At 39.8% G+C, this 26,020-nt stretch overlaps 1 protein-coding gene across 5 annotated transcripts in view; it reads left to right on the forward strand.

Moving 5' to 3' along the window:
* Positions 1-26,020, forward strand: part of atp2b2 (ATPase plasma membrane Ca2+ transporting 2) — a 467,634-nt gene that overhangs the window by 424,143 nt on the left and 17,471 nt on the right. For all 5 annotated transcript variants that reach the window (XM_060910551.1, XM_060910547.1, XM_060910549.1 and 2 more), the window contains 10 exons: positions 2,027-2,268; positions 2,448-2,682; positions 12,391-12,570; positions 15,411-15,498; positions 16,496-16,602; positions 18,544-18,735; positions 20,231-20,444; positions 20,632-20,843; positions 22,048-22,155; positions 22,776-22,958. In XM_060910551.1, coding sequence (XP_060766534.1) covers positions 2,027-2,268; positions 2,448-2,682; positions 12,391-12,570; positions 15,411-15,498; positions 16,496-16,602; positions 18,544-18,735; positions 20,231-20,444; positions 20,632-20,843; positions 22,048-22,155; positions 22,776-22,958 — 1,761 coding nt within the window. The remainder of the gene's footprint in view (positions 1-2,026; positions 2,269-2,447; positions 2,683-12,390; positions 12,571-15,410; positions 15,499-16,495; positions 16,603-18,543; positions 18,736-20,230; positions 20,445-20,631; positions 20,844-22,047; positions 22,156-22,775; positions 22,959-26,020) is intronic.

Genomic DNA, 26,020 nt, shown 5'->3' on the forward strand with positions numbered 1-26,020 from the left:
GACAAAATATTATACTTGGTTATTTATTTATTAAGAAAAATGATCCAGTATTACATTTCTGTGAGTGGTAAAGCTTGAATAGTGTGGAGTGTTTTTTTTTTTTACATCTGTATCTATCTATGTGGCATATCACTACAGTGACATGGCTACTCTGATGGCTTCAACGATCAAAGTTACTAGGGAAGGATTACAGTAGTGGTTTCCCATTGCCTTCTGCTGGATTATTATAGAGTTTTTTTCCTCTCTATGGGCAATTTAGAGTAGCCAGTTAGCCTAACTGCATGCCTTTGGACTGTGAGGGAAACCAGAACACCTGGTGGAAACCCATGCAGACATGGGGAGAACATGCAAACTCCACACAGAAAGGCCTTCATCGGCCACTCGGCTCGAACCCAGAACCTTCTTGCTGTGAGGCGATAGCGCTAACCACTACACCACCATGCTTCCACAGCTGTATACACTATAAATCTTATAGCCTTATAGTCTACAGTCTTAATAAACTTAGATAGCTAGTGGTAGAGTTTGCAAATTGGAGTATTCTTTTCTGCATAACCTTAGATAAATGCTAATTATTTGTGCCTGCACTATATTGGAAGAACTGGCCAAGTCTTGGTCATTGTTCAAACAAGTGTACTGATCATTTGTGCCACATAATAGTTGGCATGAATACAGCAGATTGAAATGAATTTGATGTTCTGCACATAAAATTCATCGAGTGCAATGAGTGCCTAGACAAAAATAATTTGCTAGAAATAGCTAGTGTGTACTGCCAAGTGCAAAAGTGCATGGATTCCAAAGGTGCTTCTTTTCACACTAAGCCCTGTGTCAAGGTGAAATCTCTCACTGTGTCACCTGGAAATCTGTCTTATATGTTGGGCAAAGTTGCTTATTCCGGCTTCAGCAGCACCATGTGGCCTGAGATTTTAGCCAACTATCACTCTCAGGTTCCTTATGCTCAGCGATTTTCATTCAAGCAAGTTGGTAGTTGGCGAAATGGCTTGTTTCTGTCCCTTCGAGTGCTGGTGATAGGGTGATAATCAAAGAGGTGCTATGAAAATGACCTTATTGGGGAGAGCAGCACTGGAAAAGAGGAAGTAACACTGCCAGTTTTCGCTCTGCCATATGCCAAGGCTCTCAGGAGTGTGTGATGCCCGGGGAGAGGACAGACGTTCAGCCAAGCACTGCATGCCAGATCCGATCTCTTCTAAGTGTCCACACCTTCCTGTGGGACCCAATAGGGCTCTTGTGATCAAACAACAGGCTATTCAGTCTACCCAGTTCTAATATAAATGCGTTTGTAGATGTTCTTGCTTTCTCTTTCATTGTGTCTAGGGTTGTTCTGTGCAATTATCGGTTTGTTCTTCTTAGACATGGCAGCACTGCTGGTGAAACAGAATCAGAAAGACGTATTTGCAATTCTGTGACCTTGTGAATTGTCCCAAATGTTGTTTTAGTAGTCATTTGTCAATGCCCAATGATTTGTATTGGGCTAAATTTATCTTAAAGTAATGTTTAAGTACCGTGTTTGAAATCTTTACTTTGTGCTTGAACATTTCTCTGCAGTCAACCTAAGAAATAGTTTCAGTGTATATTTTTCCATATTCCATGAAGATATCATGATTAGTTTGTGCCTGATTTTCATTTGATCTATTTTCAAAATGCTGAATGTTTTTGAAGGCAAGTGTAATTATAGCTGTCTCACTTTTTCCCTACTTGGGTGTAATTGTCGAAGCGTTTGCATTTTTAAGGGACATAGTGATGGAATTAATGTACAATGTGCTCAAACGCTAAATTAGATTGCTTCTTGACTATGTACTTATGGACTAAGTGATGTTTATATGATATACATGCAATTGTGAAGTGAATTTTTTTAATTGTCATTTTTATAAGCACAATCTCTTGTGTTTTTGCAAACTTAGTTTTGACTGAGTTTTAACAGTGCCAACATTAAACCTTATGTATGTCTACTTTGTTCATTTTGGGTCTGATATGCAATGCCATTTCATCATTTGGTTCTTTATTTCAGCCCCCAGATAAGGAGGGAGGTCTGCCCAAGCAGGTGGGCAACAAAACCGAGTGTGGCCTGTTAGGACTTGTGCTGGAGCTAAAGCGAGATTACCAGACCATTCGGAACCAGATCCCTGAGGAGAAACTATATAAAGTCTACACGTTCAACTCGGTCAGGAAGTCCATGAGTACTGTCATTAAACTTCCAGATGGAAGCTTCAGGATGTACAGTAAAGGAGCATCTGAGATTATCCTGAAGAAGCAAGTGCCATCTTTTTTCACTTTTGTGGAATTTTTGTCAAACTGGATTTTAAGCTAGAATTGGAGATTATAGAACGGAAATGTTAGGCACAAGTTACAAAGTTATTCTGTTTTCCTTAATGGACAAGGCTGTTGAAAGTTATCATTCTAATTGATTTGCAATTTTGGACCTGCTCTAGGTGCAGTCGGATTCTAAATGAGACAGGTGAGCCACGGGTTTTCCGACCTCGAGACCGAGATGAGATGGTGAAGAAAGTGATCGAGCCCATGGCTTGTGATGGTCTAAGGACCATCTGTGTGGGTTACAGAGACTTTCCTGCCACTCCTGAGCCAACCTGGGATGATGAAAATATCATCCTAACTGACCTGACCGCAATCTGTGTGGTTGGAATTGAGGATCCTGTCAGATCAGAGGTGGGTTTTTGGTGGAATGCAATGACTGATTGTGTTGCTTCTTCTTCTTCTTCTTAAATATATTTATTACTCAAGGAGTTTTGAAATGTTATTAAGGAGGTAAGGGTTGGATGACTAAATTTTTAATTTTACACCATACATTAGTTTGCATACTGAGCATGGTTTGTTGCATGGGTATTTCTGTTCGTTCCACAGAAGCATAATGATTTAAATTTTTTGGTGATATAGATTACATCACTCTCGGGTAATTAGCTGTAAGAAATAGCTACATGTTAAATGATGTGTGTTATATCTGATGTTAAATCAGATATAACACACTTTTTCTTAGTGCAAGTCTGTTTTCAAGTGCAGACATTCTCTGCTCAGCTTCTAATTAGGCCTGAAATTTTAAACACAACCAAACCATGGACTTAAATCATTCCATCAGAGTCTGACACAACCAAACAACCTTTAAATCTAATCCCAACTATAGCTCAAAACAATTCTAACATATCAGAATCTATACAATGACCAGATAAAATCAAATATTCTTCATCATCACATCACCAGATGTACCTAAAATGACATTCATGTTTTTTTCCAATTTTTTTATTCTGTTTTATTTTTAAATTTCAGTGCATAAGATCTATACAAGGGCGCCACGGCGGTGTAGTGGTTAGCGCTGTTGCCTCACAGCAGGAAGGTCCGGGTTCGAGCCCCGTGGCCGGCGAGGGCCTTTCTGTGCGGAGTTTGCATGTTGTCCGCGTGGGTTTCCTCCGGGTGCTCCGGTTTCCCCCACAGTCCAAAGACATGCAGGTTAGGTTAACTGGTGACTCTAAATTGACCGTAGGTGTGAATGTGAGTGTGAATGGTTGTCTGTGCCTATGTGTCAGCCCTGCGATGACCTGGCGACTTGTCCAGGGTGTACCCTGCCTTTCGCCCGTAGTCAGCTGGGATAGGCTCCAGCTTGCCTGTGACCGTGTAGAACAGGATAAAGCGGCTAGAGATGATGAGATGAGATGAGAAGATCTATACAATAGCCAATAACTTTGAACAATCTGTTTTAAAAAAGGATTTTCAACCCTTTCAAAATTTCTTAAACTTATGTAAACTATATCATGCATGCACCTCACATTTTTCCTGCCAGTCCGCAGGAATCGAACTTGCAACCCTTTGGGCCTTCAGGCTGCTTCGCTAACCTTCAGGCCATGGCTGCCCCCATAGCATTCGAGCAGTAACATTTAGTTCTCATCTCATCTCATTATCCGTAGCCGCTTTATCCTGTTCTACAGGGTCGCAGGCAAGCTGGAGCCTATCCCAGCTGACTACGGGCGAAAGGCGGGGTACACCCTGGACAAGTCGCCAGGTCATCACAGGGCTGACACATAGACACAGACAACCATTCACACTCACATTCACACCTACGGTCAATTTACAGTCACCAGTTAACCTAACCTGCATGTCTTTGGACTGTGGGGGAAACCGGAGCACCCGGAGGAAACCCACGCGGACACGGGGAGAACATGCAAACTCCACACAGAAAGGCCCTCGCCGGCCACAGGGCTCAAACCCGGACCTTCTTGCAGTGAGGCGACAGCGCTAACCACTGCACCACCGTGCCGCCCATCATTTAGTTTAAAGTGACAAATATTATCTTCATCATGGCAGCAACAAGAAGAATTGTGGTGGAAACTGAAAATCATGGTGGTAGAATTGACAACTATTCTCATGTTTAGGGATCTTACTAATGCCAGGTAGGGGTGTGTGTGTGTGTGTGTGTGTGTGTGTGTGTTTGCATTTAGGAGTGTGAATAAAAGTGATGGAGGAAAAGAACAACTATGAAGGTCACAATTTTTATCAATAATTTCCAACACTTTTATTTATCATTATTACTCTAAGGTCCATCTCAGTGATGTACAAATGAGAATAAATTTGACATTAAGGATTTTTTTTAGGAATTTTAAGCCTTTATTTGTCACATGTACATTAGAGCACAGTGAAATTCTTTCTCTGTATTTAACCCATCTGGGGACGTGAGCATACACATACCCAGAGCAGTGGGCAGCTGTGCTGTAGCACCCAGGGAGCAGTTGGGGGTTAGGTGCCTTGCTCAAGGGCACTTTAGTCATGGATGTAGAGGAAGGGGAACGTGCTGTTTATTCACTCCCCCCATGCAAGTTTGGGCACACCTGCTTATTTATAGGTTTTTCTGTATTTTGAATATTTTCTACATTGTAGAACAATACTGAAGACATCAAAACTAAGAAATAACATATGGAACATATACTGTATGGAATTTTGTGGAAAGCAAAAAAATAAAAATGATCAAAATATGTTTCATAGTTTAGATTCTTCAAAGTAGCCACCGTTTACCTTGATGACACTTTACACACTATTGGCATTATCTTAACCAGCTTCATGAGGTAGTCACCTGGAATGCTTTTCAATTAACAGGTGTCTAATCAAAAGTTAATTAGTGCAATTTCTTGCCTTCTTAATGCATTTGAGATCAAACAGTAAATAGTAAATAATAAAAATATGCTAAATAGCCCTATTTGACAAATGGAATCCAAAAGCCAGGATTTTATTTCTGGATTCCTATTTGGAATCCATATTATGTCAAGAACTGCTCAACTAAGTAAAGAGAAATGACATCCATCGTTATTTTAAGACATGAAGTGTCTTTTAATCAGTAAAAATAATGTAAACAATTGAATTAAAAGGTATGTCCAAACTCTTAACTGGTACTCTGTGTGTGTGTGTGTGTGTGTGTGTGTGTGGGTGGGTGGCGCTTGAAAGTTTGTGAACCCTTTAGAATTTTCTATAGTTCTGCATAAATATGACCTAAAACAACATCAGATTTTCACACAAGTCCTAAAAGTAGATAAAGAGAACCTGGTTAAACAAATGAGACAAAAATATTATACTTGATCATTTATTTATTGAGGAAAATAATCCAATATATCTGTGAGTGGCAAAAGTATGTGAACCTTTGCTTTCAATATCTGGTGTGACCCCCTTGTGCAGCAATAACTGCAACTAAATGTTTCCGGTAACTGTTGATCAGTCCTGCACAACAGCTTGGAGGAATTTTAGCCCGTTCCTCCATACAGAACAGCTTCAACTCTGGGATGCTGGTGGGTTTCCTCACATGAACTGTTCACTTCACGTCCTTCCACAACATTTCGATTGGATTAAGGTCAGGACTTTGACTTGGACATTCTAAAACATTAACTTTATTCTTCTTTAACCATTCTTTGGTAGAATGACTTGCATGCTTAGGGTTGTTGTCTTGCTGCATGACCCACCTTCTCTTGAGATTCAGTTCATGGACAGATGTCCTGACATTTTCCTTTAGAATTTGCTGGTATAATTCAGAATTCATTGTTCCATCAATGATGGCAAGCCGTCCTGGCCCAGATGCAGCAAAACAGGCCCAAACCATGATACTACCACCACCATGTTTCACAGATGGGATAAGGTTCTTATGCTGGAATGCAGTGTTTTCCTTTCTCCAAACATAATGCTTCTCATTTAAACCAAAAAGTTCTATTTTGGTCTCATCCATCCACAAAACATTTTTCCAATAGCCTTTTGGCTTGTCCACGTGATCTTTATTAAACTGCAGATGAGCAGCAATGTTCTTTTTGGAGAGCAGTGGCTTTCTCCGTGCAACCCTGCCATGCACACCATTGTTGTTCAGTATTCTCCTGATGGTGGACTCATGAACATTAACATTAGCCAATGTGAGAGAGGCCTTCAGTTGCTTAGAAGTTACCCTGGGGTCCTTTGAGACCTTGCCGACTATTACACGCCTTGCTCTTGGAGTGATCTTTGTTGGTCGACCACTTCTGGGAAATTTCCTCCATTTGTACACAATCTGTTTGACTGTGGATTGGTGGGGTCCAAACTCTTTAGAGATGGTTTTGTAACCTTTTCCAGCCTGATGAGCATCAGCAACACTTTTTCTGAGGTCCTCAGAAATTTCCTTTTTTTGTGCCATGATACACTTCCACGAACATGTGTTGTGAAGATCAGACTTTGATAGATCCCTGTTCATTAAATAAAATAGCGTGCCTACTCACACCTGATTGTCATCTCATTGATTGAAAACACCTGACCCTAATTTCACCTTCAAATTAACTGCTAATCCTAGAGGTTTACTTTTGCCACTCACAGATATGTAATATTGGATCATTTTCCTCAATAAATAAATGACCAAGTAGAATATTTTTGTCTCATTTGTTTAACTGGGTTCCCTTTATCTACTTTTAGGACTCGTGTGAAAATCTGATGATGTTTTAGGCCATATTTATGCAGAACTATGGAAAATTCTAAAGGGGTTCACATACTTTCAAGCACCACTGTGTGTGTATATATATATATATATTAGTGCTGTCAAGCGATTAAAATATTTAATCGCGATTAATGTCGCGACTGTCATAGTTAACTCGCGATTAATCGCAATTTAATCGCACATTTTTGTCACATGAAAAAACATTGTAATTCTCTTATCAGCATAAAAACGTGAATGGGCTTGCTTTGTACTGCAAAGCATAACACGTCTTGACACAGCCACTGCAAAGTGAAACCTAAGCCGAACACCGGGGCTAGCAAAAGAACCATGAGTGAAGTGATCTACTGCTTGAGTTAGTCTACAACTCAGACAGACAGGTTACACAGTGACGGTAGGCTTGACATGCTTGATTATAATATAAAGTACACTATTATATTAACTTTAAGTTGTTCGTTGATAAATATTGCATTGAATCTGATCTTTACTGTTTCAGCTCACTTAACACATTTTGTACTTTTACACTTTCTGCCTGTTGATGCGTTGCACTGTCCAATCAGAGGCGGCCAAATTTGCATATTACAGGAAGGTTTTCTGGGATAGCATTGAGTTTACAGTTCAGAGGGATCTGGCTTCTTTAGACGCTGTCTTCTTAAAACTGAATAAATATTTAAAAAGAGCCAAATGAGCCAGTCTTTTGAACGACTCTTTTCAAAGAACGGATCACAAAGATGCGGATCCCATCAAAGAGCCATAAATCCCATCTCTACTAGCGCACCCTGCCCGTGTTGGTTCTTTGGGAGGAGGACAGAGGACTCTGGCTGTGCGGGGCATTACAGTCTAGCTGCTATCGTTTGTCTGTTGCAAGTTCCTGGCAGTTTCAAAAGCTTATGAAAAACCTACATCATGTCACAGAGCGTTAATTTCGCGATAAAAAAATTATCGCCGTTAAAATTGAGTCAAGTTAACGCGTTAATAACGCGACATTTTTGACAGCACTAATATATATATATATATATATATATATATATATATATATATATATATATATATATACACACACACACACACAAAACCCTTTATAAGGTTGTCATTCCTTCTCACAACACTTAAATGATGTTTACGGACTGAAGACACCAAGTGATGAAATGGTTCAGGTGTGTCCCATTTTGTCCCATTCTTCATGCAAACAGGTTTTAAGGTGTCCAACAGTATGGGGTCATCGTTATCGCATTTTTTCATCTCAAAATTTGCCACACATTCTCTATTGGGGACAGAGAGGACAGGCACCCTCTTCTTCCACAGCAATGCCTTTGTAATGTGTGCAGAATGTGTTTATGCATCATCTTGTTGAAATATCCCTGGAAAAGATGTCGTCTTAAAGGCAGCATATATTATTCCAAAATTTCAATGTACTTATCTACATTAATACTACCATCACAGAAGTGTAAATTACCTTTGCCAAGTGCACTGACACAACCCCATACCATGACAGACCCTGGCTTTTGGACATATTGCTGGTGACAGTCTGGATGGTCCTTTTCCTCTTTGGTCTGGAGCACATAGCATCCATTTCTTCCAAAAAAGACCTGAAATACTGATTCATCTGACCACAATACACGTTTCCACTGTGTGATGGTCCATCCCAGATGCCTCTGAGCCCAGAGTAGTCGATGGTGCTTCTGGACACAGTTAACATAAGGCTTCCTTTTTGCACAGTAAAGTTTTAACTGGCATTTTTGGATGTAACTCTGTATCATAGTGCTTGACAAAGGTTTGCCAAAGTAATCCTAAGCCCATGTGGTTATATCAGCTATAGATGAATGACGGTTCTTGATGCAGTGCCATCTGAGGTATCAGAGATCATGGGGTGTTCAGCTAAGGCTTGCACCCTTGCCTTTTACACACCAAACCTCCTCCAGATTCCTTGAATAGTTTAATGATAGAGGATGAAATATCCAAATACCTTCATATCTTTCTTTGAGAAACATTATTTTTAAACATTTCACTTATTTTCTTCATGCGTTTGTTGACAAACTGGAGATCCTTGGCGCATCTTTGCTCCTCAAAGACTAGGCCTTTCCTGTATACTGATTTGATACCAAATCATATCATTATTTAATTGTTTTACCTCACTCCTAGCCATAAATTGCAAGTAGTCCCAATTTTTTTGGAATGTGTTGCAGGCCTGAAATGCAGGAATGGATGTATTTTAACAAATGAAATGACATTGACCAGGCAAAACATGAAATATCTTGGGTTCATACTGTCCGCAATGAAATGTTAAATATAAATTTAGAAATCACTCCTTTATTTGTTTATTTTTTGTTTGCATTTTCCCCAACTTTTCCCGATTTGGGGTTGTGTGTGTGTGTGTATATATATATATATATGGTACAGTACCACTCAAACATTGTAACACACCTTCTAATTTGATGGGGGTTTTTTTCTTTATTTTTATTATTTTCTACATTGTAGAACAACGGTGAAGGCATCAAAACTATGAAATAACACATTTGGAATTACGTAGTAAGCAAAAAAGTATAAACAAAGCAAAATGTTTTATATATTTATACAACCCCGATTCCAAAAAAGTTGGGACAAAGTACAAATTGTAAATAAAAACGGAATGCAATGATGTGGAAGTTTCAGAATTCCATATTTTATTCAGAATAGAACATAAATGACATATCAAATGTTTAAACTGAGAAAATGTATCATTTAAAGAGAAAAATTAGGTGATTTTAAATTTCATGACAACAACACATCTCAAAAAAGTTGGGACAAGGCCATGTTTACGACTGTGAGACATCCCCTTTTCTCTTTACAACAGTCTGTAAACGTCTGGGGACTGAGGAGACAAGTTGCTCAAGTTTAGGGATAGGAATGTTAACCCATTCTTGTCTAATGTAGGGTTCTAGTTGCTCAACTGTCTTACCGGTAGGTCTTTTTTGTCGTATCTTCTGTTTTATGATGCGCCAAATGTTTTCTATGGGTGAAAGATCTGGACTGCAGACTGGCCAATTCAGTACCCGGACCCTTCTTCTACGCAGCCATGATGCTGTAATTGATGCAGTATGTGGTTTGGCATTGTCATGTTGGAAAATGCAAGGTCTTCCCTGAAAGAGACGTCGTCTGGATGGGAGCATATGTTGCTCTAGAACCTGGATATACCTTTCAGCATTGATGGTGTCTTTCCAGATGTGTAAGCTGCCCATGCCACACGCACTAATGCAACCCCATACCATCAGAGATGCAGGCTTTTGAACTGAGTGCTGATAACAACTTGGGTCGTCCTGCTCCTCTTTAGTCCGAATGACACGGTGTCCCTGATTTCCATAAAGAACTTCACATTTTGATTCGTCTGACCACAGAACAGTTTTCCACTTTGCCACAGTCCATTTTAAATGAGCCTTGGCCCAGAGAAGACGTCTGCGCTTCTGGATCGTGTTTAGATACGGCTTCTTCTTTGAACTATAGAGTTTTAGCTGGCAATGGCGGATGGCATGGTGAATTGTGTTCATAGATAATGTTCTCTGGAAATATTCCTGAGCCCATTTTGTGATTTCCAATACAGAAGCCTGCCTGTATGTGATGCAGTGCCGTCTAAGGGCCCGAAGATCACGGGCACCCAGTATGGTTTTCCGGCCTTGACCCTTATGCACAGAGATTCTTCCAGATTCTCTGAATCTTTTGATGATATTATGCACTGTAGATGATGATATGTTCAAACTCTTTGCAATTTTACACTGTTGAACTCCTTTCTGATATTGCTCCACTATTTGTCGGCGCAGAATTAGGGGGATTGGTGATCCTCTTCCCATCTTTACTTCTGAGAGCCGCTGCCACTCCAAGATGCTCTTTTAATACCCAGTCATGTTAATGACCTATTGCCAATTGACCTAATGAGTTGCAATTTGGTCCTCCAGCTGTTCCTTTTTTGTACCTTTAACTTTTCCAGCCTCTTATTGCCCCTGTCCCAACTTTTTTGAGATGTGTTGCTGTCATGAAATTTCAAATGAGCCAATATTTGGCATGACATTTCAAAATGTCTCACTTTCGACATTTGATATGTTGTCTATGTTCTATTGTGAATACAATATCAGTTTTTGAGATTTGTAAATTATTGCATTCCGTTTTTATTTACAATTTGTACTTTGTGCCAACTTTTTTGGAATCGGGGTTGTATTCTTCAAAATGTCCAGCTTTTGCTTTGATGACAGCTTTGCACACTATTGGCATTCTCTCAACCAGATTTATGGGGTAGTCATATGCAGTGCTTTTCAATTCACAGGTGTGTTTTGTCAAAAGTTAATTAGTGGAATTTCTTGCCTTCTTAAAGTGTTTGAGACCATCAATTGTGTTGTGCTGAAGTAGTGTTGGTGTATAATAGCTCTATTCAACAACTGTAATAAACCGCTCAACTCAGTAAAGAGAAATGACAGTCATTGCTTATATCATCACTTTAAGACGTAAATGTCGGTCAGTCCAGAAAATTGTAAGGACTATGAATCCATCTTCAAGTGAGTAAGTGGGTCCAAACTTTTGACTGGTATTATATAAAATGTCAAAGTAAGGCCAAAAGAATTTATTTATGGAATCAAATAATAAAAAAAAAATCATACAGTCGTAAACAATAATATCTCATCTCATCTCATTATCTCTAGCCACTTTATCCTGTTCTACAGGGTCGCAGGCAAGCTGGAGCCTATCCCAGCTGACTACGGGCAAAAGGCAGGGTACACGGCAGGGTACACCCTGGACAAGTCGCCAGGTCATCACAGGGCTGACACATAGACACAGACAACCTTCACACTCACATTCACACCTACGGTCAATTTAGAGTCACCAGTTAACCTAACCTGCATGTCTTTGGACTGTGGGGGAAACCAGAGCACCCGGAGGAAACCCACGCGGACACGGGGAGAACATGCAAACTCCACACAGAAAGGCCCTCATCGGCCACGGGGCTCGAACCCGGACCTTCTTGCTGTGAGATGACAGTGCTAACCACTACACCACCGTGCCGCCATAAACAATAATATATTACCTAATATATAATAAGTCCTGTATAATTGCAGTTGTCATCAGGGCTGTCCCCATTAACTAATAAACCTTCAGATACCTGAGAATCTGTAAAGGAATCCATTTGATTTAAAAGTCTAATGTTACCTGTCACTTTCCTCTTCCACTGTTCATTATTGATGAAGTTCTTCCTCTTCCATTTACCCCAATCAGTGATCAGACCAAACATTAATAAAATTTATCTGACAGAAAAGCTAATTCACTTACATTCAAAAGTCCCCATCAAGAAGGAATTCAGTTCCTTTTTTAATTTAACATTGTGCCTAGTTCTTATAGAATAGGTTCATATTCCAACTCTAGTTGGTATAATTCTTTTAAATCTTAAACAGTTGCCTACTTTATGCCCACAGGTGCCAGAAGCTATTCGTAAGTGTCAGCGTGCTGGCATCACGGTACGAATGGTAACTGGTGACAACATCAATACTGCCAGAGCTATCGCCATCAAGTGTGGCATCATCCACCCTGGAGAGGATTTCCTGTGCATTGAGGGCAAAGAATTCAATAGAAGGATTCGTAATGAAAAGGGAGAGGTACTGCACTCAGAACCAAACACCCCCCCCCCCCCCCCCCCACACACACACAGATAAATTCACATATTCACATAATGTTCTCTGTAATAAGATTAATCATGCTAGATATACTATAATATTGTAACAATTCCTGCAGTAATCCCAGTGCCGAGCCACGTTAAACCATGCCCTCACCTGCCATTATACACCCCACAGGCCCAATAGGTAGTCACTCAATGGCCAGATACTCCTTTCAGATGGTGTCACACATTGAGACTCGCATGGTGAGCTTCCTGCTGATGTACTGCACTAGGCGGTCCTTCTCCTTCAACACATCAGTCTGCAACACAAAAGGAGAAGGATATGTCTGGGAAGTGAAGCAGGAGACCCCCACAGAGAGCCACTTTAATGCTCATAAAGGCCCACTGGCACTATTGCCACCACTGGACTGGATCTGGCACTCCCTTGTTAGTGAGCTCAGTCAGGAGGCTGGTGAGGTCTGATTATTTAGGCACAAACCGATGATAACAACCCACCAGGCCCAGGAACTATCATACCTCATTTTTGGTATTGGGTCATAGCAGGCTACTACCACAGCAGTCTTAACAGCTGGGGGCACACCTGCCCATGACCCAAGTGGAAAACCAGATACTATACTGTACCTACACTCTTCCAATTGTACACATCAAGGACTTTAGAAGTGCTGTCAAGGACTCGTCTCAAGGACTTTAGGATTACCCTCACATGCTGCATATGAGCTCCTATTACTAAAGATGTTTATCGAAAAAGGTTGCAGCATATGCATAGTGGAGTCATAGAATGTGGTCCATTATTCATGGGAATGTAGCCAGCACCCTGAAGAGCCCAAAGTATGACAAATTAGTGTAGCCAAAGGGGAGTAGAGAAAGCCATTTTTCCTTGGATTTTGATGACAAGACAATCTGACAAAAGTTCTTGACCAAATTCAGGTTTGAGTAAAAACAAGCCATGCCCAGCCAATCCAGGAGCTTGTTCATAAGAGGCATTGGATAGTCATTATAGAAGCAGCGAATGAAGCAGCATAAATGTTGTGGATGTCCAGACAGAAACAGATTGCCCTGGCTGGCTTGGGCACAAGCACAATGTGACTGTTCCAGTCACTGTAGGACTCTCTGTTTCACCCAGCTCTAGCATTTCCCCCATTTCATGTTCAGGCAAGTGATATAGTAGGCTGCATACAATGACACTGGAAGGAGTCTCTATATTCTATTGGGTCAGTGTAGGTAATGGGAGAAAACCTGTCAGAAAATTTGGTCTGCAAATTATTGACCTCTGCTCTTCAGTACAGTAAGAGATGACCTCCAAGTGGGATTGGAATGGGATTTGATTCTTTTCAAAGCTCTGATTCCAACTCATGTCTCTCTGCCACCGCCAGGGACAAGAGGGACCACCTCTTTTCAGTGTTTGAGGAAATTGAGGTGGTTAATCTGCCATGTGTTCTGATTAATTTCATGATGTGACCTTGATGGGTCATTGTCACATGGAGAGTAATTTTGAGCTAGAGGCAGGGGGTAATATAAGGACTTTATCTCCTGGTACAAATTGTCTGGTTGGGAACTTCATTTTTACTAGGTGGTGAAGCATCCATTTAGCTTCCTTTATGTCCAATGCCCCCTGGGGCTTCCTTCCATATAATATCTCAAAAGGAGAAAATCCGATGGTGGTCTAGGGTACCTCCCATACCACAAACATGGCTTCCCACCATATGTGAAATTGACCACAGAGGCACTGCTTCAGGATACTTCACATGGTCATTAAGGACTAATATGATGTGATGCCCTGTGCTGTCTCAATGTACCAAAGGCAGCAGGCTCACAGTTCTGTCACTCACTCTTTTCTGGTCACAGTCACACAATGTACCAGGAACTGTGTCCTCACGTCACCCTCCTTGCCAGGCCCTACACAGTCCACTGCTAATTGAACAAACTCCAGCCAATCCATTCCCAACATTACTGGGTGAAAAAGTTTGGGACTAATCTACACATTTGTTTCATGTTTGTGGCCCATATATTTTGGCACGTATATTTTGTTTGACAGCAAATGAAATGTATACATATTACTGTGAAGACACCTCAACTTCACCTCCCAGTGCCTTGTCTTGAATAATGATTCGGTGGATCAGGCCCCAGCTGTCTGCAGCCCTAACAGACCTGCCTGGGCCTCATTCCAGCTCTCAGCTGTGGATCAACTGTGGCACCATGGGAAAGAGAGGGGAGAAGTGAACTCGACTGTTTTGGATAGGACATGGGTTGGCCAACTCACAGTCTCAGAAATAAACCTGTCCTATTGAGCATGTGTAAAGTTTCAAATTCATAGTGTCAATTAATACATTTTCAGTGTTAATGCTCCTGACATTACCAATAATATTAAAGGTGTAAAGACTCCTCTTCTGTGATTAGTTTCTCTTATGTATAAAGTAATTCATTTATTGTTTTGTTTGTCAATATGTTATAACGTTCCTCCAATGTTGTGTTAGAGTTATTTTCTAATCTCTGCAGTGATATCATTAGCGAAAAGTACTTCGGGTTACCATTGCCATCTTAAGACTTTAAGTCCCAGCTGAGTTTGAAGAACCAAACCAACTTGGTGAATCTTTACACCCCTAATAATTAGCGAGCACGATAATTACATTGTACAGACTGCCATCACTCAGTTTTCTAGCATCCCCTGATGAGTATTATTCTAATTACACCCATTCTCATACTAACAAGTAAAGGCTGTAACACTGTTATGATGACTTTAGGTACTCAGGATTGTGTTTAATTTACACCTGCAGTGATTCAGACTGCCCTTATGGCTGATTATGTGCATGCCATCTGTAGGTTGAACAAGAGCGCATTGATAAAGTTTGGCCCAAGCTGCGAGTTTTAGCCCGGTCCTCTCCAACAGACAAACACACACTTGTTAAAGGTAAGAAAATCTGCATTATCTGTTAATTATATTGAAGTGTTCTGTCCCCCCCATGTAACCCTAATACAGGAAATAACATTTATAAACAGTTAAAATAAAAATGACCAAAGTTGTTCTATTTTACTGTGTTATCTTTTAAAGCACTTTTGAAAAAGTTAAATAAAGAATGCTTTTTTTTATTAATATACAAATAACAAATAAACAAGCTAGTGCCCTTCAGGAAACAGTGACTGACTGAACATCCTTTTTTTGAAAATTTACATTTATTTAAAATTGTATTTATTTTAATTTTCCCATAAAATATTATCTTGGTTATTTGTGGAATAACCATAAACCCCAGGATTTGTACATTATGTTAACAAAGTAGATAATACTTTAATTAATTGATGTCTGCTAATTATAAACCGAATAATGAACACCTGCATTAGCTAACCAAGGTCTGAATGAATGTTTATGATAATTAATAGGCAGAATGCATAATTGAGACTGAGTAGTACATGCCAGTATGAACAACCTCAAACCTCTGTACAGCTAATTATTAGCATTCAGTAACATTTCAATTCAGTTTATGTGGATGTTTTTTGTAATTGTGGATGGAAGAAACACCACAGTTATTATAGGTGTATTTAGGTAATATTTAGTGTCGATTACTTTATTAACATTTCTTGTGATGTATTAATGCCGATCTTCATGATTTGATTTTGTTAACTGTTGTCATTTAATGTCAACAATGCTTTAATTTGAAACCTTAACTATGTCATTCCACCTAGTCTTTCATACACAACTGCAATTTATTGAAGACAATGCAAAGCACCATTTGTGCATTGTGCTGCATATGATGTTATACAGCCAGAACATGTATTTGCTTTTTATAGATTGTGGCTCAGATTCAGGAATAATTTTAGTAATGGAGCAATTTCCTATTCTTCAATTAAGTAGATACAATGATGATGATGATGATGATGATTGCTTATCCTGTAATGATGCTGTCTTTCAGGTATAATTGACAGCACGCTGGTGGATCAGAGGCAGGTTGTGGCTGTAACAGGTGATGGTACCAACGATGGACCTGCTCTGAAAAAAGCAGATGTTGGCTTTGCCATGGTATATTCCACCTCAGCCATAAACACACTTCAACCATAGCCAACCCAGCTGCTCAGGTTTTTTAGCCAGGAGAGGAATATCAGGCTGCCACATTCTAATTCCATTCTTTAACTGTTTGCTTTCTTCTGTGCCACCCAAATTCAGGCTGTCCTCATTTTCTGCCTCACGTCACACTGACACACAGCATCACGCCATTTTGTGTCCTCCAGATGAAAAAAGAAAAGTGCAGCGGTGCCCCCTAGTGTGCACTTTGAGCAGTAGCTTGCCTCATATCCTAACAGGATCCATTGTCCTTTAACATCAGTTCTGCATTTTGCTGAATTCCACTTGTAAACAATTATATTATGGTATATATGGCTCAAAAACAGCCACAACTTTCATCACCTCAAAAGTCTGACCAAAGGTTAAGACTATAGATGTATGTTCTTGCTCAGCAAACCAAGACATCACGGCACTTTTGTACTTTCACATCTTTCGAGAAAATACCTCCAGGTTTCACAAATACATAATGGGCAGATGTAAGAGCAATCAGAAACACATTCACTCATACAATCCGGTTTAAATAGATGTCATATGGATGTGCCACATTCACACTTATTATTCTGTTTATTTCCCATATTATGGTTTAACAGTACTCAAATACAGTATTCAAAATATTTGCCTCAGCAAATGTGGGAAGGTCAAATCATGGTTAAATGGAGTTCTCACAGTCTCTCAGAAGCACTATGAGGCCAACAACTTTTGTGGGCTTGTTTCACAGTTGTTTTGTCTCGTGCCATTGCGATTGTGTTTACACCTGCCCAACCAACTTCACCAAGCAGAGAAACACAACATAGTTTGATTAAAACTAATTAAACCCTGACGCAGGACAACATGAAGCAGGATGTAAAATGAAGGACTCTGTAGCACCTTTGTTAAGTACAGTTCAGGTGTCGGAATCGTACATGGCAAGATTTGACATATGTGGTCAAGGTAGCCTGGCATATCATTGCTCTTTATTCCTGGTTAATGGAAAAATGTTTGATTCTCTTATTTTTTTGTTTTTGAAGTACAGATAATCTCTCTCTACATATATAAATTATTCGATGAAATTGAGTTGTACATGAGCCGATGAGACGTGTCGCGCTAAGTTGGCAATAAACCATGTCTGACCAGATTGAGTGGAATAACTGTTTTATTCTATCCACATTCTCTGGATTTTGAGAAACAGAGCATTTTTATTTTTATTTTTTTTGCAAATTCGAGAAATAAAAAGTTTATACAAAACGTCCAACAAAGTCATTTCGCATTTAGGCGGACTTCTTAAAAACCTATCAATGGTTGCATGAATTGACTTTAGTGTTTTTTGGAGGTTTTTTTTTTTTGTAGAAAGTATCATCTTGCTGTCATGCTGAGGTATAGAATAGCTTTAAACATTTATTTAATTCTTCCTTGGACATTTCATTTATGTAATTTTCAAACCTCTTTGAGCTTTTGAACCAGTCTTAAAAATTTCAACAAATTTTAATGCTTAAAGATGAAGAATGTAAACAAAGCGACGAAATGACAGTAGCAATTTGTGAAACATACTATAGTAATAATTCTTGAAAAATAAAAAAGATAAGTTCTTACCATCAAATACTTTCATTCCATATTTTGTTGCTTTTTTGTATTTATTAGGGTTTTGTTTTGAAGTAGTGTTTTTATTTTGTCCTCGGTTGTTCCAGTAACACACTCTGCCATTTTGTTTTTCTCTACTCAAGGTATATGAGCTGATAGACTAGTAGTAACCAATCAGAGCGTGCGATTGCTCATATCCCACTGTAGTATATCAAGATATTGGTAGCGATATTTAGAGGAAATTATGTTCTCCAGACACTTTGGATTTCAGCTAAACTTTTCAGAATACCTTAAATGTAATATAAAGTTTTCTCAATTTAAAAATCTCCATTTTAATTGCAGGGAATTGCAGGCACAGATGTGGCCAAGGAGGCCTCAGACATCATCCTGACGGACGACAACTTCACCAGTATTGTGAAAGCAGTGATGTGGGGGCGCAACGTCTATGATAGCATCTCCAAGTTCCTGCAGTTCCAGCTTACTGTTAATGTGGTGGCTGTGATTGTGGCATTTACTGGAGCTTGTATTACACAGGTTATATTGATATGCAATACACCATAGGCTAGTGTGCATTACATCTGAATATGTGAATGTTGATACTTCACTTCCACTTACAGAAGGGGTTTTGCTGACTTTTTTCGAAATTGATGATCACTGAACATGCAGTAATATACAGAGCCCCTAAAAGGACATTTATTAAAAAAAAATGTGCGCACGTTGTCTGTTAGTTGATTAATGATATCTTCTGGTACATTTTGCATTTTCGCATATATCCCTCTGTACGGTCATTGTACTCAGAAATGCTTCATCATATTTATGGAGTTCATACTTCAAGTAGTTTCTTATGTGCACCAGATACTTTCTCCTGCGCACGGGAAACTTTATTTATTTATTTATTTATTTATTTATTTATTTTTACCCATTTCCCTTTAGGGACTCTGTAGTAGTACAATTGGATCACAAACATAAAACATATGGCAAGAAAATTGACCATATGTATTAAAACATATCTGTATGTACTGGCAACTTCTGTAAAACTGTTGTGGATCAGTAGGAGTTTTTTGAGGCATTAAAATTTTCGACTCTCCAAAATGTATTGAGTTTCAAGGAATGTTGCATACTTTTCATTTTTAACCTTTGTATTTCTGCAGCAACTTCTTAATATAATCTCTTATCTGTAATTCCCTGATTAAAAGACATGTTTTTAACACATCTTCAGTAACAGAAACCATAACAATTCTGGGTCAAGGCCAGTGGCCCAGTTCCAATCCTTTTTTAATAACTTTGCTAAACTTCCTTGAGGAATACTGGCCTAATAAAATCAAGGTAAAGGTTATTTCTACTCGACACCATGTTGCAGACCATTTTATCAATGAATGCACTTCAGTATAGCTGCAGAATCAATGATATAACACATCTATTGATCTGCACAATTTATTACAATAGTAATAAAAAGAAATAAGAAGCTTTTTTTTTAAATATTAAAATATTTTTCCACATGGAATTCACAAAGTGCATGATCAAACTCTTGAAAGACACTTTATCATACCTAGCTCTTCTATTTAGGTTCGCTTGAGGGCCTGAAAATAGATGTCTTGAACATTAGACAAGTCAGTTACGTCGACTGTGGAGCAAAAATTGAAAAAGATTATTGCAGAAATAACTGAAATAGGGCAACCATTGTAGTTCCATGTCAGTGTTCCATGACCAGATTCCCACAGGATTCTCTTACTGCTTATGATAATCACAATACAATTATTTATAACATTATTGCAGCAGACAACATAATCTCCCCTGAGAAACATCTCAGTCGTTCTATCTCACTGTCTGTCTCACTGCCCAGTAACTATTTTTTATTTTTGGATAGGATTTTCCTGTTTTTAGGCATCCTGGTTCAAGAGAATGGTACATGTAATAGCTTACAAGAACATTCCAGATTGTTTGTAACATTATCCTACCAGGCCACGGGGGAATTAACACAAGGCCGCATTGTATCTAATCACAACATTTTACTTTGTTATTTCATCAGGATTCTCCACTGAAAGCTGTTCAGATGTTGTGGGTGAACCTCATCATGGACACTTTTGCATCCCTGGCTCTGGCCACAGAACCTCCGACTGAATCACTGCTCATGAGAAAACCATATGGTCGCAATAAGCCACTCATCTCCAGCACCATGACCAAGAACATCCTGGGCCACGGCATCTACCAGCTTATCATCATTTTCAGTCTGCTGTTCATTGGTATGTCTTTCCCATGGTGGTTGTCTACATTTTATTCTTGATCTGATTATTCTTGAAGGCATGACTTCTATAAATGATTCCTGAAATCTGGAGGAGATTAGATGTGTTCAAGCATTACCGAGTAATTCTGAAAAGATATAAATTTTACATACAAATTATTATTGATTGCATAACCACGTTTGTGTAGGCGAGCAGCTCTTTGACATCGACAGCGGCAGGAACGCACCTCTGCACTCGCCTCCATCTGAACATTACACCATCATCTTCAATACCTTTGTCATGATGCAGCTCTTCAACGAGATCAACGCCCGCAAGATTCACGGCGAGAGGAATGTGTTTGATGGCATTTTAAGAAACCCTATCTTCTGCACTATTGTTCTGGGCACTTTTGGAATTCAGGTAGTAAATATATTTTATGTTTATGTATTTTACAGTTTATTAATATGAAGTGGTTCTCTTTCAAGGTCAAGTATTGAATAACTACATAACTGATTCCAATTATGTATGGGTCATGTGTTTATATTTGTTAAAATTGCATTAATTTGCTAAAAACACTAAATTAAAATAAAATTAATTAATTAATTAAAAGAGACTCCATAAAAACTGATTCAATGACCATTATGTATGAACTCAGTTTTTTATGCCACAAAATAGGATTGAAAGTATAATCTATAACCAAAGGGTTGTGGACACCTGACCATCACACCCATATGTGGGCCTTCCTCAAACTGTTGCCACAATGTTGAAAGCACACAATTGTATAGGATGTCTCTATATGCTGTAGCATTACGATTTCCCTTCACTTGAACCCAGCCCAAACATGTTCCAGCATGACAATGCCCCTGTAAACAAAGCGAGGGACATAAAGTCATGGTTTGACAAGGTTGGAGTGGCAGAATTCGAGTGGCCTGCACAGAGCCCTGACCTCAACCCCACTGAACATTTTTTGGGATGCATTGGAACACTGATTGTGCCCCAAGCCTTTTTGCCCTGATCTCACTAATGCTCTTGTGGCTGAATGAACAAATCCCCACAGTCATGATCCAAAATCTCATGGAAAGCCTTCCCAGAAGAGTGGAGGTTAATATAACAGCAAAGGGGGACTAAATCTGGAGTGTCATGTTCAAAAAGCATATATGGGTGTGATGGTCAGGTGTCCACAAACATGGAGTCATATAGTGTATAGATGGGCCTAGGCAAATTTTAGACCTTTCTTGGTCATTTAAAAAGCAGAACAAATGATTTATTATTCCACACACACAATACTAAACTGTGCTCAAGAAACTGCAGAGAAAACCATGCAAGACTGCAACAGGCTAGAAGGTGTGTTTCCACAGCAGGAACTTCAGGAAGTCAGGGACTTTTCCAGGAATCTTAGGGAATGTCTCTTGGAAGAACCAGGGGTGAAATTAGTTTCTGGACTGTAGTTTTAGGTACTTTTTAGTTTAGGCATGTTGTGTAAATCTAATGGTGCTACCCCCCAAAAAATCCATTTTAATTCCATCTTGTAATGCAACAAAACAGGACAAACACCAAGGGGGATGAATACTTTTGCAAGACACTGTAATACTGATTGGACTGATTTCTTTCTTCTGTGTTTCAGATTGTTATTGTGCAGTTTGGAGGGAAACCCTTCAGTTGCTCTCCCCTCGATACGGAAAAGTGGATGTGGTGTGTGTTCTTTGGGCTTGGAGAGCTGGTCTGGGGACAGGTATGTTGTTCTTTCAGTTAGACATAAATCATTTCATTCAGGGCCACCAAGAGTTCAGTCTATAGTAGTGTGCAAAAGTTCTTTACCAAGACCCGTACCTCTTTCATCATAGATTGATTCTGATTGTTAATTGTTGTAGTGTCTTCATGACTAAGACCTGAAATTTACTCACTTATTACTTCTGCATGTGCTATCTATTTTCTGATATATACCATTTGGTGAAACAATATTACAAAAGGGAAAAGAATATCTTGGGGGAATTTAAAGATGTACCGTAATGTTGGAAAAAAAAAAACTTGCAGTGCTTTACACATTATTAGGATAAACAATAAAAAATATACAAACTGTAGTAGGAAAAAATTGTTATTCATGAAATGCCTTTTACTGAAGGGTAAAAAAAAAAAAAGTATACTCTAGAGCAGTCAATCTTTTATTGCCCTAAACTAACTAAGACTCCTGGAGTCTTGTTTTGAAAAATAATTTGACAAAAAAAAAAAATCATACTTTTCCACAAATTATTAAATGTAAAATTTTTAACTGAATCATGAGTTGAAATTTCTGATCAGACTGTAGTTGCTTATCGATATGATACCAACCTGTGATCCCTTGGTGTGCTTCAGGTGATATCGACCATCCCAAACAGTAAGCTAAGGTTCCTGAAAGGAGCTGGTCAGCTCACTCAGAAGGATGATGTACCAGAGGAGGAAATGAATGAGGATCAGGAGGAAATTGATCATGCTGAGAGGGAGCTACGACGAGGACAAATCCTCTGGTTCCGTGGTCTCAGCAGAATTCAGACTCAGGTGCGAGGCACAGAGACAAAGCAATAATTTTAAAGATACTTGTATGCTTCTATACTTGATATGAATTAAACATTCATGCTTGTCTGCATGGACACAGATTTTAATTTTATACTAGGTAAAGCTTTAATTTTGTTCTGTTTTGTAAGTCTTTGCATTCAAGCCTTCCTTTTGAGGAAACTAGATGAAACAAGAAACAGCTTAACCAGATTCCAGTCAATAATAAGATAGCAAATTTTAGTTGTAAAGTCATAGATTTTAGTGTATTTAGTCGGTCTTTCTCATTTAAAAAAAAAAAAATAATAATTTAAAACAAATTCATCAGAGTTCCCACTTTTTCATCAGGGTTGCCAGGTTTGCGGTCACCACAAGAGTTTGATTGCAGTCAGTAGAACTGAAAATGAATTATTTTATATAGGCTTGCACATTGTTGATTTTTTCCCTGCTCGTGATTTAGCATTTTAACAAATTGTGATAAACAATTTTATTATTCTGAATGAATGAAACTGGATTATTCTGTACTGTGCCAGTAGAAAGTAAAAAAAAAAAATAAACAACAACAATGTTTAATTTTAGATAATTAACTGAAAACATTCTCATTTTACTTTTACCTCTGTAGAAAGTGAGGGCAAATGCCTGTTGTGAGCATATGAAGCAAGGGGTAGGGGCCAGGACTTCTAGGAGGTGTCAGTTAATATTGGACAGTTCAAAACACCTGTAAAGTTAATACAAAGGACACATAAATAAACTGCCGGCAATCTGACACAGGTGGGACTCATCACGTTACCTCCTGGTTCTGCCTGACTCCTCTCCCTCCATAGTTGACACTCAACCACACCCCCACTGCCACATACCCCCACCTCCGACTCAGGCTGGGGAGCTGTCCAGCCTGCAGCTGACTCTCCTCCCAGCAGAAAAAGTAGTTCGCCACCACCATCTGTGCCTTCAGCCTGTGGACCGCCTCAAACTTCAATGGCTGAAGCACCAGATACCAACAAGTGATCCATATGTTGGCATCCTTCATGTAGTGTAGCCGTGATCAGAACAGTGATCAGAATGCAGAGTTTAAGGGCATTCCAGCAGGTAGTATTGGAGAGTAAGGACCACTCACTTGATGGTCAGACACTCCTTCTCTATCATCCTGTACTTCATCTCTCGCATTGAGAGCTTGCAGCTGATGTACAGCATGGGGTGCTCCTCCCCCTACACCACCTGGGACAAAATGGCCCCCAGCCCTCTGTCCAGTGTGTCAGTCTGCAAGACAAAAGGGAGAGAAAAGTCAGGTGGATGCAACAGTGCGAAAGCCTGTTTGCCTGGCTCCATCCACTGGATTGGATCTGGCATGATCTTTTTAGTGAGGTCAGTCAACAGGCTGGTGACATCCAAAAAATAAAGTACAAACCTTCTGTAATAGCCAGCCAGCCCCAGGAACTGCATCACCCTATTTTTGGTCTTGGGTCTTGGGCAGGCCACAATTGCTGTGGTCTTATCAATTTGGGGATGCACCTGTCCATGATGGCGGCACGGTGGTGTAGTGGTTAGCGCTGTCGCCTCACAGCAAGAAGGTCCTGGGTTCGAGCCCCGGGGCCGGCGAGGGCCTTTCTGTGTGGAGTTTGCATGTTGTCCGCGTGGGTTTCCTCCGGGTGCTCCGGTTTCCCCCACAGTCCAAAGACATGCAGGTTAGGTTAACTGGTGACTCTAAATTGACCGTAGGTGTGAATGTGAGTGTGAATGGTTGTCTGTGTCTATGTGTCAGCCCTGTGATGACCTGGCGACTTGTCCAGGGTGTACCCCGCCTTTCGCCCGTAGTCAGCTGGGATAGGCTCCAGCTTGCCTGCGACCCTGTAGAAGGATAAAGCGGCTAGAGATAATGAGATGAGATGAGATGAGATGAGATGAGACCTGTCCATGACCCAAGTGGAAGACCAAATACTATACTTCCACCTACTCAGCTGCACACTTCTTTGGATTTAATGTGAGTCCTGCTCATCTCAAAGATCTTAGGACAGTCCTCAGATGTTCTAAATCCTGCTGATGATCATTACTGTAAATGATTATGTCATCTAAATAGGCAGTGGCATAGGGGGTGGAGGATTCAGTCCATGAATTGTTGAAATTTGCTGGGGCTCCAAATAACCCAAACAGAAAGCTGACAAACTGGTTAAATCCAGTGTCGAATAAAAGCAAACTGTGTCTAACCGTTCAAGCAGTTAATCAATGTGAGACATTGGATATGTGTTAAATTTCAACACCACGTTGACTTCTCTAAAATCCACACAAAAATAGACCAACCTGTCAGACTTGGGCTGTTTCAGTCACTGTGGGATTCCTTGATTACCCCCATGTCGAGCATGGCCTTGAGTTCATCCCGAACCACATTTTTCTTGTGTTCAGGTAAGCAATATGGGTGGCTATCTACAACCACACCTGGAGGAGTTTCAATGTGGTGTTCTATGACGTTTGTGTGATGGGGAGAACCTCGTGGTGGCTTGCAGGAGCTCTCAAACTGCAAATAGGATGAGTTCCAGCCATTTATCCCAATTCCTTGTGTCCCCTGGAATGAACTTATAAATAATGTTTTTAAGCATTTGGTTAAACGGTTTGACCAGTCCATCCATCTGTAGATGGTAAACACTGGTATGAATTGATTTAATCACCAGTAATTTGTATAGTTTGCAAAGTGTGCATGACATGAACATTGTGTCTTGATCAGTCAGGATCTCTTTTGGGATCCCGACTTGGGAGGTAACACAGAAGAGTGTCTCTGCAACATTGTGTGCAGAAATTTTGTGAAGAGGCATTGCTTCTGGGTATTGTGTTGCATAATCCACTAGGACTAATACAAAGCGATGCCCTCATGCAATCCGATCTAATGGCCTGACAAGATCTATACCAATTCGTTCAAAGGGGATGTCAATCAATGGTAAAGGGAGTAATGGTGCTTTTGGGGTGGCCAGCAGATTCACCAGCTGACATTCATGACATGCTGCACACTATCTGCAAACATCGCTGCGAATGCCCAGCCAATAGAAATGGGCCATGAGATGGTTCAGGGTCTTATCCTG

This window comes from Neoarius graeffei, chromosome 26 (genome assembly GCF_027579695.1).
Source record: "Neoarius graeffei isolate fNeoGra1 chromosome 26, fNeoGra1.pri, whole genome shotgun sequence".
NCBI classification, from domain to species: domain Eukaryota; kingdom Metazoa; phylum Chordata; class Actinopteri; order Siluriformes; family Ariidae; genus Neoarius; species Neoarius graeffei.